General features: G+C 42.0%; 1 protein-coding gene and 1 long non-coding RNA gene across 5 annotated transcripts in view; one reads left to right on the forward strand and one right to left on the reverse strand.

Moving 5' to 3' along the window:
* The window catches only part of LOC308593963, a 223,796-nt gene that overhangs the window by 129,175 nt on the left and 82,395 nt on the right, over window positions 1–12,226 (forward strand). The window lies entirely within an intron of this gene.
* GPLD1 (glycosylphosphatidylinositol specific phospholipase D1) overlaps window positions 3,575–12,226 on the reverse strand; it is a 28,121-nt gene continuing 19,469 nt past the window's right edge. For 3 of the 4 annotated variants that reach the window (XM_081206257.1, XM_081206255.1, XM_081206256.1), the window contains exons 18-26: window positions 11,467–11,623; window positions 10,740–10,881; window positions 9,155–9,260; window positions 8,910–9,003; window positions 7,099–7,275; window positions 5,656–5,816; window positions 5,139–5,165; window positions 4,328–4,378; window positions 3,575–3,967 (exon numbers count right to left, since the gene is read on the reverse strand). In XM_081206257.1, the coding sequence (XP_081062383.1) occupies window positions 3,890–3,967; window positions 4,328–4,378; window positions 5,139–5,165; window positions 5,656–5,816; window positions 7,099–7,275; window positions 8,910–9,003; window positions 9,155–9,260; window positions 10,740–10,881; window positions 11,467–11,623 (993 nt within the window). In that variant the 3' untranslated portion in view covers window positions 3,575–3,889. The remainder of the gene's footprint in view (window positions 3,968–4,327; window positions 4,379–5,138; window positions 5,166–5,655; window positions 5,817–7,098; window positions 7,276–8,909; window positions 9,004–9,154; window positions 9,261–10,739; window positions 10,882–11,466; window positions 11,624–12,226) is intronic. The other variant, XM_081206258.1, reaches the window with a different exon arrangement.

Consider the following 12,226-nt stretch of genomic DNA (forward strand, 5'->3'; position numbering starts at 1 on the left):
TAGCTAAAGTGGTGCTTCAGGTTAAGAACAGTTTCAGGTTAAGAACAGACCTCCAGAACGAATCAAGTTCTTAACCTGAGGTACCACTGTATTCTTTTAAGAGATTGTGAGGACAGCGTTAAGAAAACGCCTCTTGAAAAATCAAGCTTATCCTCTTGACTACAATGAAATACAGTGGACGCTTGGGTTGCGAATGTGATCCATGTGGGATGCACGTTTGCAACCCACAGTGTTCGCAACCCGTGTCTGCGCACGTGCGGGTTGCGATTCAGCGCTTCTGCGCATGCACAAAGCGCAATTTTGCAATTCAGCGCATGCACAACCGCCGAAACCTAGAAGTAACCTGTTCCGGCAGTCCACAACCCGAAAAAACGCAACCTGAAGCGTCTGTAACCCGAGGTATGTCTGTACCTTATTTTGGCAAGGGCAATGAGACTTTAAAAACACTGGGTTTTTGTCTGCTTAGTTGTAACTTAAGTAGATGAAATTCTATTCCCTGGGTATCATAAACTATCACTACTTGTAGGCTTTTAAATTGGTGCTTTAACTCAAAATGGTCCCATTGAAGATGATACAACTTGCTGTATTTTAATTTGTTCAGTTGGCCACCTGTAGAGGGGAAACACACATGGAAGCCAACAGGATTTATTGGGCTCGGTATACTGTATTCAGATTGGGCTTCCTGCATCTGCACAACCTGCAATCTATTGGCAAGAACTGCTGTGTTTTGTACTAATGTAGCCTAGCCTACCGCACAGGGCTGTTACTAATTATTTGATAATAAATTGTGTCTTACCTACCTTTTACCATAAGGTCCCAGGGTAGGTTACAACTATGTAAAATTCATTTTTAGAACAGTTTAGAAAACAAATCATAGTGGAATAGGGTGGGTCCTATTGCAGAGATTAAAGGTGGGAAGGGGAGGATAATGCACACAACCTTGAACTCTTGCGTGGGAAAGCAAGGTCCAAATATATAATGTTGTTCATAGCAGCCCTCTTTAATGCCAGCATTTCATAGTTCTGCTATTTAAATAATAATAATAATAATAATAATAATAATAATAATAATAATAATAATAAATATATTTGTACTCCACCCTCCCTGGCCGGAGCAGGGCTCAGAGCGGCTAACATCATATAAATAATACAATATGCAAAACCAAAATAAAGCATTTGGCAACCCTGCTAAAAATGCAAATAATAATAATAATACTTCTTAAGTTATGCACAGTTTCACAACTTTGGTATCTGAACTAGCAACTCTCAGCCTAGCCTGTCTCACAACAGGGCTGTTGTGGAGATGAAAGGGGGAAGACAACAGGCAACAAATGTGTGTAATTTCACACCTCTCAGAAAAACATACACATAACCTTAATAAACAAAAAAGTGTTCCTATTAAAAGTACAGTCTATAGGAATTTTTACTTGCTGCATGCTGTAAGGTATTTGCTGATTCATTTTGGTACTTTATATTTTTGGTTATGGTTGCTGTATATTAATAAATAACACTCCAGTGATGAAAAGCAAATCAATGGATGGGGGAACATGGAAAACCAGGGTGGGGAGAGATTGGAATAGCACCATTTTTTTCTCAAAAAGAAGGAACCCTCGTTTATTTAAAGGGGATTACTTTTCAGCAAGCCGGGACGCGGGTGGCGCTGTGGGTAAAACCTCAGTGCCTAGGACTTGCCTATCGTATGGTTGGCGGTTCGAATCCCCGTGGCAGGGTGAGCTCCCGTCGTTCGGTCCCAGCTCCTGCCCACCTAGCAGTTCGAAAGCACCCCTAAGTGCAAGTAGATAAATAGGTACCGCTTTATAGCGGGAGGGTAAACGGCGTTTCCGTGTGCTGCGCTGGTGCTGACTCGCCAGAGCAGCTTCGTCACGCTGGCCACGTGACCCGGAAGTGTCTTTGGACAGCGCTGGCTCCCGGCCTCTTAAGCGAGATGAGCGCGCAACCCTAGAGTCTGTCACGACTGGCCCGTAAGGGCAGGGGTACCTTTACCTTTACTTTTCAGCAAAATACACCCAAGCCAGCAGCTTGTGTTTTCCTCTGTAAAGGCAGCACACTTGGGAAGTGAATGAAATCATGTGGATGGGGAGGGTACTTGAACAAACATACACCTGAGTCCTAGGTGAGAGTGATCAGCATTTCTTCTTCAGATTGCTTACTAACGGTGAATAAGTATTCTTGGCAGTGGTGCAGCCTGCGAAGTACAGAAGCCTTAGAACTGCCTCTGCACTTTGCCTTCTAACTTTCTTCAGACATGGCCAATTGCCCTATGTTTCTTTTTCTTTTTTTAATTAAAAAAAAATGTAAGCGACAGAGGCCTTGTTGGCTCAGGGCCTGTTATGTGTGTACCCGCTGAACCAGAAGCCCTGATCCTACAAAACCAGGGAGAAGAGCCATCAATCCCAAGACTTCTGTTGAAAGCAATGTAGCAAAACTGGAAGAAACTTCAATCTGTAGCACAGTTAGTAGTTTACCTTCTAACTTTCTGCTAACATGATGGCAAAGTTCAGAATGAATGTGAAATACCACTCAAAGGGGAATATCTGTTTTTATTACGTTGCACATGGGATAAGGTGGGGGGGGGGATAATCAAGACAGCACATTCATTAATCAGTAGCCTAAATAGCACAGAGAGAATCTGGAGAAATAGTTTGTCATTAGATTACATTTGATTAAATAGGAAGCAGCCTTTGCACCAACCAGCTTGCACTATTCGTTCATCTAGCCCAGTACTGTCTATGTTCTAACAGGGTCCTACTACAAAATCCTTTTAATTGGAGTTACCAAGAATCACACTTGAGACCTTTTGAGCTACAGAAGCTATTTAAATAGGTGTAGAAGCTGAGTGAATCTCAAGTAGCTAATATTTCTTGTGGGTCAGCTTCTAAATCCTGAATTAATCATGTGCAATTCCATGCATTAAGGTTTTCTTAATACTATCGGGGGGGGGGGGAGTTTTACATGCTTGTTATTGGCTTTACTTAGGACTTGGAAGTACCATGGCCTGTAGTTTCAGTTTGCAGTCTTGTGCACCTAAGAATTAAGTCCAATTGGACTTGACTAGAAGGAAGAGGCATCTTACTGGTTGGTGGACAGAATCCCAACAGGAGAGCACTTTAAATCACCCATTAGCCCATTAGACATCAGTGATATTCAAGGTTGAACAACTGCTCTTGCTGCCATGTAGATGTTAGTAACTCAGCATGGGCGATTTATGTTTTGGCAGAAGAGGGATAAAAATGCAATTCCACTTCTTTTCAGACAGATGTATCTGAGTCCGGCCTAATTTGAGGCGAAGAGGTCCCACTTCCAAGTACATGTTAAAGAAGTGATTCATTTCAAATCAAGGTTGGAATCAATAGCGAGGCTTGGGGAAATGTGCTCTTGCCAAACTCTCTTCTGTGCAACTCCACATTTTCATTGGGGCTTTCTTCTTAAATCTACTCCATTGCAGTGTACAGTGGTGCCTCGCAAGACGAAAAGAATCCGTTCTGTGATTCTCTTCGTCTAGCGTTTTTTTTGTCTTGCGAAGCAAGCCCATTCGTCTTGCGGGGCACCACTGTATATTGCAATAAATACTTTAAAAATAGGCCTCTGTGCATGCACAACACATGTAAACAGTTGAAAGCAGCTAATGGTCTGAAGCAATGACATTTTGTTTTTAGAAGAATTTCCATTCATTATTACGCTTAGCAAGGAAATTTAAACACAGTAATAAGTAATTTTAGATCTCTGCTTCCATTCCTTAAAATGTTAATGCTGTTCAATTGCCAGTTAAATAGTATGCGAGTTATGCTTCTCCATTTTCAAAAGGGGCAGAATTTTACAAAAGTGAAGAGTGATTTGCTGAAAAGAGGCTTGGTGGGGAAGCATGGCAATTAAAAGGTGTAGAGAAAAAGTCTGCCGCTTAGCCGAGCTTCTAGGGAGCTTCTCTCAGCTGCTACTACAACTTCAGTCTGCAAAGACAGAAAGTATCCATTAATACAGCAGAATTCACTTCCTTGCTTTTTTCTTCCTTTTTTTAGCGGGTCATTTTGCCAGGGCAAAACAGATTACCCCTGTGTACAACTGGGCACCATGCATAAGGAAGTCAAGTGATGATGCTTCCCACCTTCACCATAGTGGGGTGGTCTCAAAGAAGTTGTGGAACCATCTTGGTTCTAAGCTACTTCCCTATGGTTGTGTTGCAGGAAAAAAGCAGGCAAGGCATGGCCTCTTACCCAGCTGGCATAGGAGAAACACTCAAGTTATCACAAGTAGCCCATGATTCACCCTGCAGATGGGCTTGTGAAAACCAGCAGTGCTCGTTTGCCTACCTTTCCTCCAGATTTCACTGTGATCACAGCACTCCCAAATCTTGATTTTTCCTGCAACAATAAAACTACGGTTATGCACTGTTTGACAGTGTTAATGCTTGCTTTCTTCACTATAGTTATTTTCATTAACGGATCATCTTTAACACAACTCAATTCCCATAAGCAGGGTCACCACCACCCGCTTCTCTGGCAACAGATCACCAGTGCAATAATCCCAGCTAGTATTTGCTACAACCAGAGAACAAGTGCAATGCTGTGAGCATACGTGTTCAGGACGCAAAGATACCTACTGAACAAACGGCTCCATGTCATTTGTGTGAATGATGAAAACCATATGCTATATACAGCAAGAGGAAAAATAGCTTAGGTCTGCAGTCAATTGGAAACTTTACAGCTAACCTTATCATGCTCAACCTGATCCTAACCATGTTTGCTTAGCCGCAGATCCTTTGAAATTCAGTGAAATATAAATCTGCTTGGGAATGGACCCTAAGTTTTCTCAAGTGAAATTTGGGGTGATGGTTCAGTTTCCAAACCATTTAGCATCCTGTCCCTAATTGTGACATTGCAATCTTCAGATGAAGATCCTTCCTGACCCCATTGAGTCAGAAATAGAAATTACAAGATATCCTTCATGAATCACTTCAACTGTGTTTTGAACCCAGCACGGAAGTTTTTTGTTCACATGGTTTCAGTTTTAATGGTTAAAACTGGTTAAAATGCATTAAGGACCCAATTGTTAGCCATTAATTCTACCCACAATTTATTTAGCCCAAGCAGCAATTTATCCTTTCAGAGTTTGGTTGCTCACCTCAAGAGAAATGATGACATACTGCGCCTGGAACAGAAAAAAGAGAGAGACTCACTTTTACATTGGTTTTTAAAGGTGGATAAATCAATTAAATGTATGGTATCTAGCATTTGCTCCACTGAGAAATATTTCAATACAGAAACACAGAAGTCAACTACTATGATGCAGATGTTCATAAACTGCTGAGCAGGAGCAACATGAGAGTTTTCAAATGCAAACAGTTATTACAGTGGTACCTCTGGTTACAAATGCTTCAGGTTATGAGTTCCATTAACCCCGAAGTAGCTGCTCCTGGTTGCAAACTTTGCACCAGGATGTGAACGGAAATCGTGTGCCTCCAGCGCGCACGCAGCGGGAGGCCCATTAGCGAAAGCGTGCCTCAGGATAAGAACGGTTTTAGCTTAAGAACCGACCTCCAGAACAAATTAAGTTCATAACCAGAGGTACCTCTGTACTTTTGTTTATCTACCAAAGCAGACACCACCACAAAGACCTATACCATTTGCTGTAGCATTACCCAGTCTTCAGGACAAGGTGAAGTCCATGATTTGCAGTTGTCTGTCACATGTCCAGAGGTGGTTTGGTTTCCACTAAATATGTAAACACGCGCAGCCTCTCCTCCAAACAGCCCAGATAAGATGTCTTTTGCTCGAAGAGGTGAGGTCACAATGATCTCATCTGCAAAAATTCGCAGCGGGGAAATATGTCACATTGTAAAATGATACAAAAACTAACTTGCACTGGATATCCCTGTGCAAAAGCTTTGGCCTTTAAAAACTTCGTTGGACGCAGGCATACACAAACTTGGGAACACAATTACCAGACATATACAAGCCTGCTTTGTGTCTTCTGCTTCCACTATGGCTCCACCGGATCCAAACCCATGTTGCTCCATGACAAACACCATGGTGACACAAATAATATGCCTGGTTTAAAATAGGCATACCTAGCGCCAATGTGTTTTTGGATTTTCTCTATGTCCAGGCATTTGTAAGTGGTATGGTGTCTGCCTCAGACAAATGCAATGAGCAATGGAAACTATCGCTCCATATTGCATGTGAAGCAGGCCTTAGCCTACAGACAATAATACAGCCAACAAGCCACAAGTAGGTGAATATGTGTTTATTTTCCTCTCTCTTAATCCCGCCCTCCTTTACTGTAGGAGTGACTAATGTTTTTTGGTCCATGAGTCATCTTAGTTTTTGGCCACTCCACATACATTTTTGTACACACATAGAGATCACGGACACAGAACACAGCACCCACTCCCTGTCCCATTTGATCCAAACAGATCAACTGAGGATTGAGGTTGCCACTTTGTTCACACTCATCCGATAGGATGAATACAGAGGAGGCAATCTGCATCCCCATCAGGATGCTGGTCCTGGTAGAGAAATTCAAACCTCTCGGTCCACCCCAGCATCATTCTAACTCCCCACCCCACCCCAGCCATTTTGCTGCCACCACCAAAATTTGTGGATTTGGGGGTAAAAAAAAAATGCTTGAGGGACCTGGTCAGGCTCAAGGGCTGTGAGTTCACTACCCTTGCTAGACTTCTAATCTTCTTTAGAATTTCTGTCTGAGATCACCCATTTAATGTTCCCCACTAGAGTGCATGGAGCATCTTTTGACCCTAAAATTCTTGGTGCTGGCCCAGGCTTGCAAGTACACTTGTATTTTGGCCTCTTTATTTGGATTTCTCTGCTTCTTTCCCTTTTTCTTTACTTTGTTCTAAATCAAGCTCATTTGTTCGATCTGGCCTTTCCTTCTATATATGCATAAGGCTGTTAAAATTCTTGGTTCAGAATTTATTGTTTCACGCTTCCTCTTTGTCCCCTTATTTCACCCTTCCTGTTCTTTTATATATTTGTACATATATATATCACATCTCACAACATCTAGTAATTTTAGGTGCTTCACAAATGAAATATGATACTGATTATGAGGATTCCGTTTTTACCAAGTCCATCATTGTTTAGGTCACGCAGGTGCACATCTCCTCCGAAGCGTGAAAATCTCCTGTCCCCGCTGAAAGTGCTCAGCAGAAATGGCTTGGCAGGGTCCGTCAAATCATACATCAAAGCAGTTCCTGCTTGGTGCAGCACTGAGCTTATAAATGCAATCCTAGATGTGCTGTCTGAAAGAAGCCAAGGAAGATGATGGGGGTCACATTGCTGTTCCTGGGAGATGGCAACAATAATTGCCATTAACAGATGGGCACTGTCTACGGCAGGTTATAACCAGAATTAACAGCAAGGAAACTTTGGCTCCGCCATCTCCATTTTGTGAAATTACACATTAACTTCGCAATGACAACAAAGGGTCCGCTCTCAAAATCATAATGTCAGCAACATTCTCAATCCAACGTAGATGATATTTCTTCATCTGGAAGCAGCAGTGGAGCTATAGCTCAGTGAGAAAGTGAATGTTCTGTATGCCTGAGGTCACCCACATTAAAGGAGTTCAGGAAGCAGGGCTGAACAAGACTCAGGAGAGTTTTAAAACTAAGTCATGGACAAGGTGAACCAATGGTCTGACTTGCTGCAGAGCAGTTTGATGCATACTAAACCCACCCCAATATAGTCTTCACTTTCACATGACATTGGGCATATGTGGCCCTCCCATAGCAATAGGGGATTCCTGTACACCAGGCATAGGCAAACTCTGGCCCGCCAGATATTTGGGACTACAATTCCCATCATCCCTGGCTAATAGAACCAGTGGTCAGGGGTGATGGGAATTGTAGTCCCAAACATCTGGAGGGCCAGAGTTTGCCTATGCCTGCCATACACATTCTGAGGACAGTTGACTGGATCACCCTTCATGTTACGTATGCGACACCACAGAATCCTATTTATCACCTGCTCTAGTGTAATTATCTGAAAACAAATGTGTATAGAAAATTGACTTTCCCTCATATAGGATTTTGTTGATCTAAAAAGAGAGACAGACAGACAGAATAACAGGTGTGGGAAACCTCAGGTTGCAGCTGCTGCAAGAACCCTTGGTTATAATAATAATAATTTATTATTTATACCCCGCCCATCTGGCTGGGTTTCCCCAGCCACTCTGGGCGGCTTCCAACAAAGTATTAAAATACAGTAGTCTGTTAAACATTAGAAGCTTCCCTAAAGAGCTTTTTCCTTTACAGGTTTTTCCTTTACAGGTAGAATTCTGGGTGCTTTTTGAATTTGACACTTTTTTCTGTCACCCTGAACGACAACCAAATGTTGCCTTTGAAGCCCTGTCAAGTCTAGGCTGCAAGGGAAGATTCTTCCTCTGCAGCCCCAGCTTGAATTCAACACAAGTTCTATGCAACACTGTTGTCCCTCTACATTCTGAAACAGCTGGTGTGAGCAGCAGAACTGCAGACTCAGCTGTGACCTGCTGCTCTGTTAAACCATGATGTTCCTCAGTTTGGGGATGGATGGTACATACATGCTGTGTTTCAGAACTGCCAACATCCAGTCCTTAAAGCCTTGAAAACAGGAGAGCAACCAGGATTTTTTTTTCCGCTGTCAAGAGCAGGATTCTCTTAGAGTAATCTTTCAGCAGCAGACTGGCCCAGAAATGGCAGTGGGTAGAATCAGAGGTCTCTTTCTCTCCTAGTCCTCTTTTCCCTGCTGGTTAAAACTTCCCTCCTCTGCAATTCCCATGATGATTGGCTCCAAGCACCTATTTAACTTTTAAACAATTGATCAGTCTTGTTGGTGTATTGCAGAAGTAAAACCACTGCAAAGAAAATACTGACCCAAGGACACTACTGCATACCTTGTGATGGTGCACCAACTACCAACACTTGCCTAGGGATTCCTTCTACAGAAAGGAAGCCGGTGGCCAAGGATGAACCAAGTCTCCCCATTTCCTGTGTGTCAAAGAAGAAGAGGAAGAGGAAGAGGAAGAAGAAGAAGAAGAAGAAGAAGAAGAAGAAGAAGAAGAAGAAGTTGGCACCATGGCTGGAGTCTTCCTTGTATGTTTTTATATTGGTCATTTCAAGGGATACCAAAAAGACCTACCTTGTCTCCGGTTAAGGTAAACCAGCTCTGCGTGCTTGGTGGGATATAGCCGTATACCTTTCCAACAGTCATCTTGGTATCTCGTAAGACATAGCAGCTTAGACTACTGCACACGATGGTCAAAATATGCGGAACATTAAAAAAGAAGAAGAAGTAATTGCAAGTGATAGCACCACCACAGCAAAATATTCTTGGTTCAGAATCTAAAGTATCTGGAACGTGACGTCTTAATTTAAATAACAAGTTTTAATTGCAAGAGTTTATGCAGGATGGCATTCCCCTTAAATAGCAAATTAATAGTTTGGGGATTCTCCTGGACTCCATATTATCTATAGAGATTTAAGTGGCGTTGGTTTAGGCTGGTTTATGGTCTACCACTGTAGCTAAAGAAGGGGTGTTGCTTGAGTTACATATGCCTTAGTTCTATCCAGACTAGATCGCTGTAATTTTTTCTGCTTGGGGCTGCCTTTAAAAACCACTTTGGAAACACCAACTAGCAGACATTGCAGCTGCTAGAAGGCTTGTGGAGGCCAGGCATTCATAGCATAGCTGTACCAGATGCATTGGCTGTCTATTTGTTTTGGGACCCAGTTTAGAATGCTGATATTGACCTTTAATGCATAAATTGGAAGGAATGCCTGCACCTATATGACCCTGATCAGGCCGTAAGACTGTCCTCTTCCCAAGATTTATCAGACAGGTGAACATAAGATCAGGGCCTCTCCAGTAGTGGCCCCACATTTTTGGAACTCTCTCCCCAAAGTAGTTGTACATATGACCCAACTTTGTTAGTCTTTAAATGGACCATAAACAAATATCTATTTCTGTGTTTTATTAGATGACACACTTTTCCAAAGAGATACTGGAGAGTTTCTTTATAGGAGGATTGTCCCAAACCAGCAGAATACACTGTATCCAGTCCCCAATTCTCTTTCTTCCCCCACCCCCCGAAAATCCAGCTTGCAAACAAATCATAACAAGCCAACAAATGGAGGGCCGTGCAGACTGGGGGAAAGCTATGGCAAACCAGACATAGCATGCAGGCTTTATGTTGATTATTACTGCTTTACATAGGTTGCATCCAACTAAGTTATACTCAGAGTAGACTCACTGAAATCAATGGACCAAACGTAGTCATTTCTATTAACTGAAATGGGTTTACTCTGAGTACAATTCTAACATTGGACACATAACCAATCATCTTTAATGGTTAGGATATATTGTTGTAAACTGCTGTGAAACCTGTGTTTGAAAAGTGGTTTATAACTCAGTGTCAGGGAGCATTAGGAAAAGAGAGGTATTTGGCTTGTTTGAAACGACCTCTAATAAGCAGAACAAGTATTAAAACAGTACACATTTAGAAATAATACTAACCTACTTAGTTTACACTTAAAAGTTAAATAAGTAATTAAAAAAGTAAATAAAGAATTAAAAGAAATAATACGAACCTACTACTTATTTCTACTCAGAAATAATACTAACCTTTTACACTTAAAAGTGCACAATTTTAGGCTGGGTATGATCACATACAAACTTTACAAACTGGGTATGATCACATACAAATCTAAAATTAAGTGCAATATACCTTTTACAGCTTTTCCAAGAAGGACTGCCAATAAGCAGCAAGGTTGTATTTTGAAGTTGGACACTGCTGAGTGATGATCCAAACCACGCATAATCCTTTTCTCCTTTTACTATCCAGTCAGCATCTGTTAGGAACAGCTGGTCTGATAGACCAAAGAAGAAATGGAGGATAACAGAGGATATGTTTCTGGTATGTATCACATACTTTATGAAAGGATCAAGGTCTTCTGGTTTGTTCAGTCTTACTGCACTACCTGGATCATAATTCTTGCTACTTTTTAAATACATGAAAACTCATGTTGAAACTTCACTCAGATCAAATTGCCTCTGCAATGATGCCAACAGGGCAGGGTCAGTTCAGTTCATCAAGTGATGCAGCTGTCCTATACATGCTTACCAGGGGGTAAATATTCAGTAAGACATACTTCTGAGTTGGAATACATAGGGTTGCACTGTAAAACTCCTTCTAGTCTGTTTTGACTCAGAAGATTATGGAATGGTATACAAAGCCTTCTGCATGAATTCATACTGGATCTTAGGTTGAGGGCCCTTTAGCATTAAAAGCATTGTCCGGTGTTTATTACCAGCAATATAACTTGGAGAAGGATTTAGACTATTACTGTGGTTTTGTCTTACGATGGACTTGAAAGGGAGCTAATAGAAGACGCAAGAAAAAGTAGCATATGAAATAGCAGAAATAAATTCCAGCAAAAAAAAAAAAATGTCACCTTGGCTGCTTCTATTGAGAAACGAATAAAACGAAGCCACAAATCCTCTTTGTTTCCCACCACCAGCTGCATAAGGAGAACCAACTACGAGATCCTTGTTTCCATCGCCATCAAGGTCAGCTGCCAGCAGTGACCAGCCAAGGTTACAGTATATTTCCTGCAAAAGGAAACTGAGATTTCAGTAGGTCTGGCAATACTGGAGTAGCTGCAGGGCATTAAGTTGCATCTCACTATCCTTCAGTCTGTCTGGAAGCCTTGTACGCCTGAGCCCACCTACTACAGTCTGTCGAGCCTAGTAGTTGCTTGTCCAACTCAAATCAGTTTTCAGAGTCTCCCTGAGCTTGTGCTGCAGCAGCTATAAACTGAGAGGAGGAAGACTGGAGACAGAAGTACAAGGAACCTGCAGGCTCCAGATGAATAGTTTCTCTAAACTTGAGACAAAACTAACAGTTAAACTATCACTTAGCAGAACCATGGCTGAGCATGAAGACAACTCAAGGGCAGAGCTGATCTGTAGGAGATGGAGATAGTTTTGGGAGTTCCTTTCTGCCTAGGACAAGCACAAGTCAAGGCCTGTGTCTGACACTGTACAGGAAGGGTTTTTTTTGTCAGGAACCAGGGATAGAGAGTGGTTCTCTCTCTCTCTCTCTCTCTCTCTCTCTCTCTCTCTCTCTCTCTCTCTCTCTCTCTTCTTTCTTTCTTGTGTGAACTAACAGCCGTCAATATTGAAAGTCGGTACTATAGACCCTATTGCCTGGAG

The sequence above is a fragment of the Podarcis bocagei genome, assembly GCF_964188305.1.
Source record: "Podarcis bocagei genome assembly, chromosome: 8".
Taxonomy (NCBI): Eukaryota; Metazoa; Chordata; class Lepidosauria; order Squamata; family Lacertidae; genus Podarcis; species Podarcis bocagei.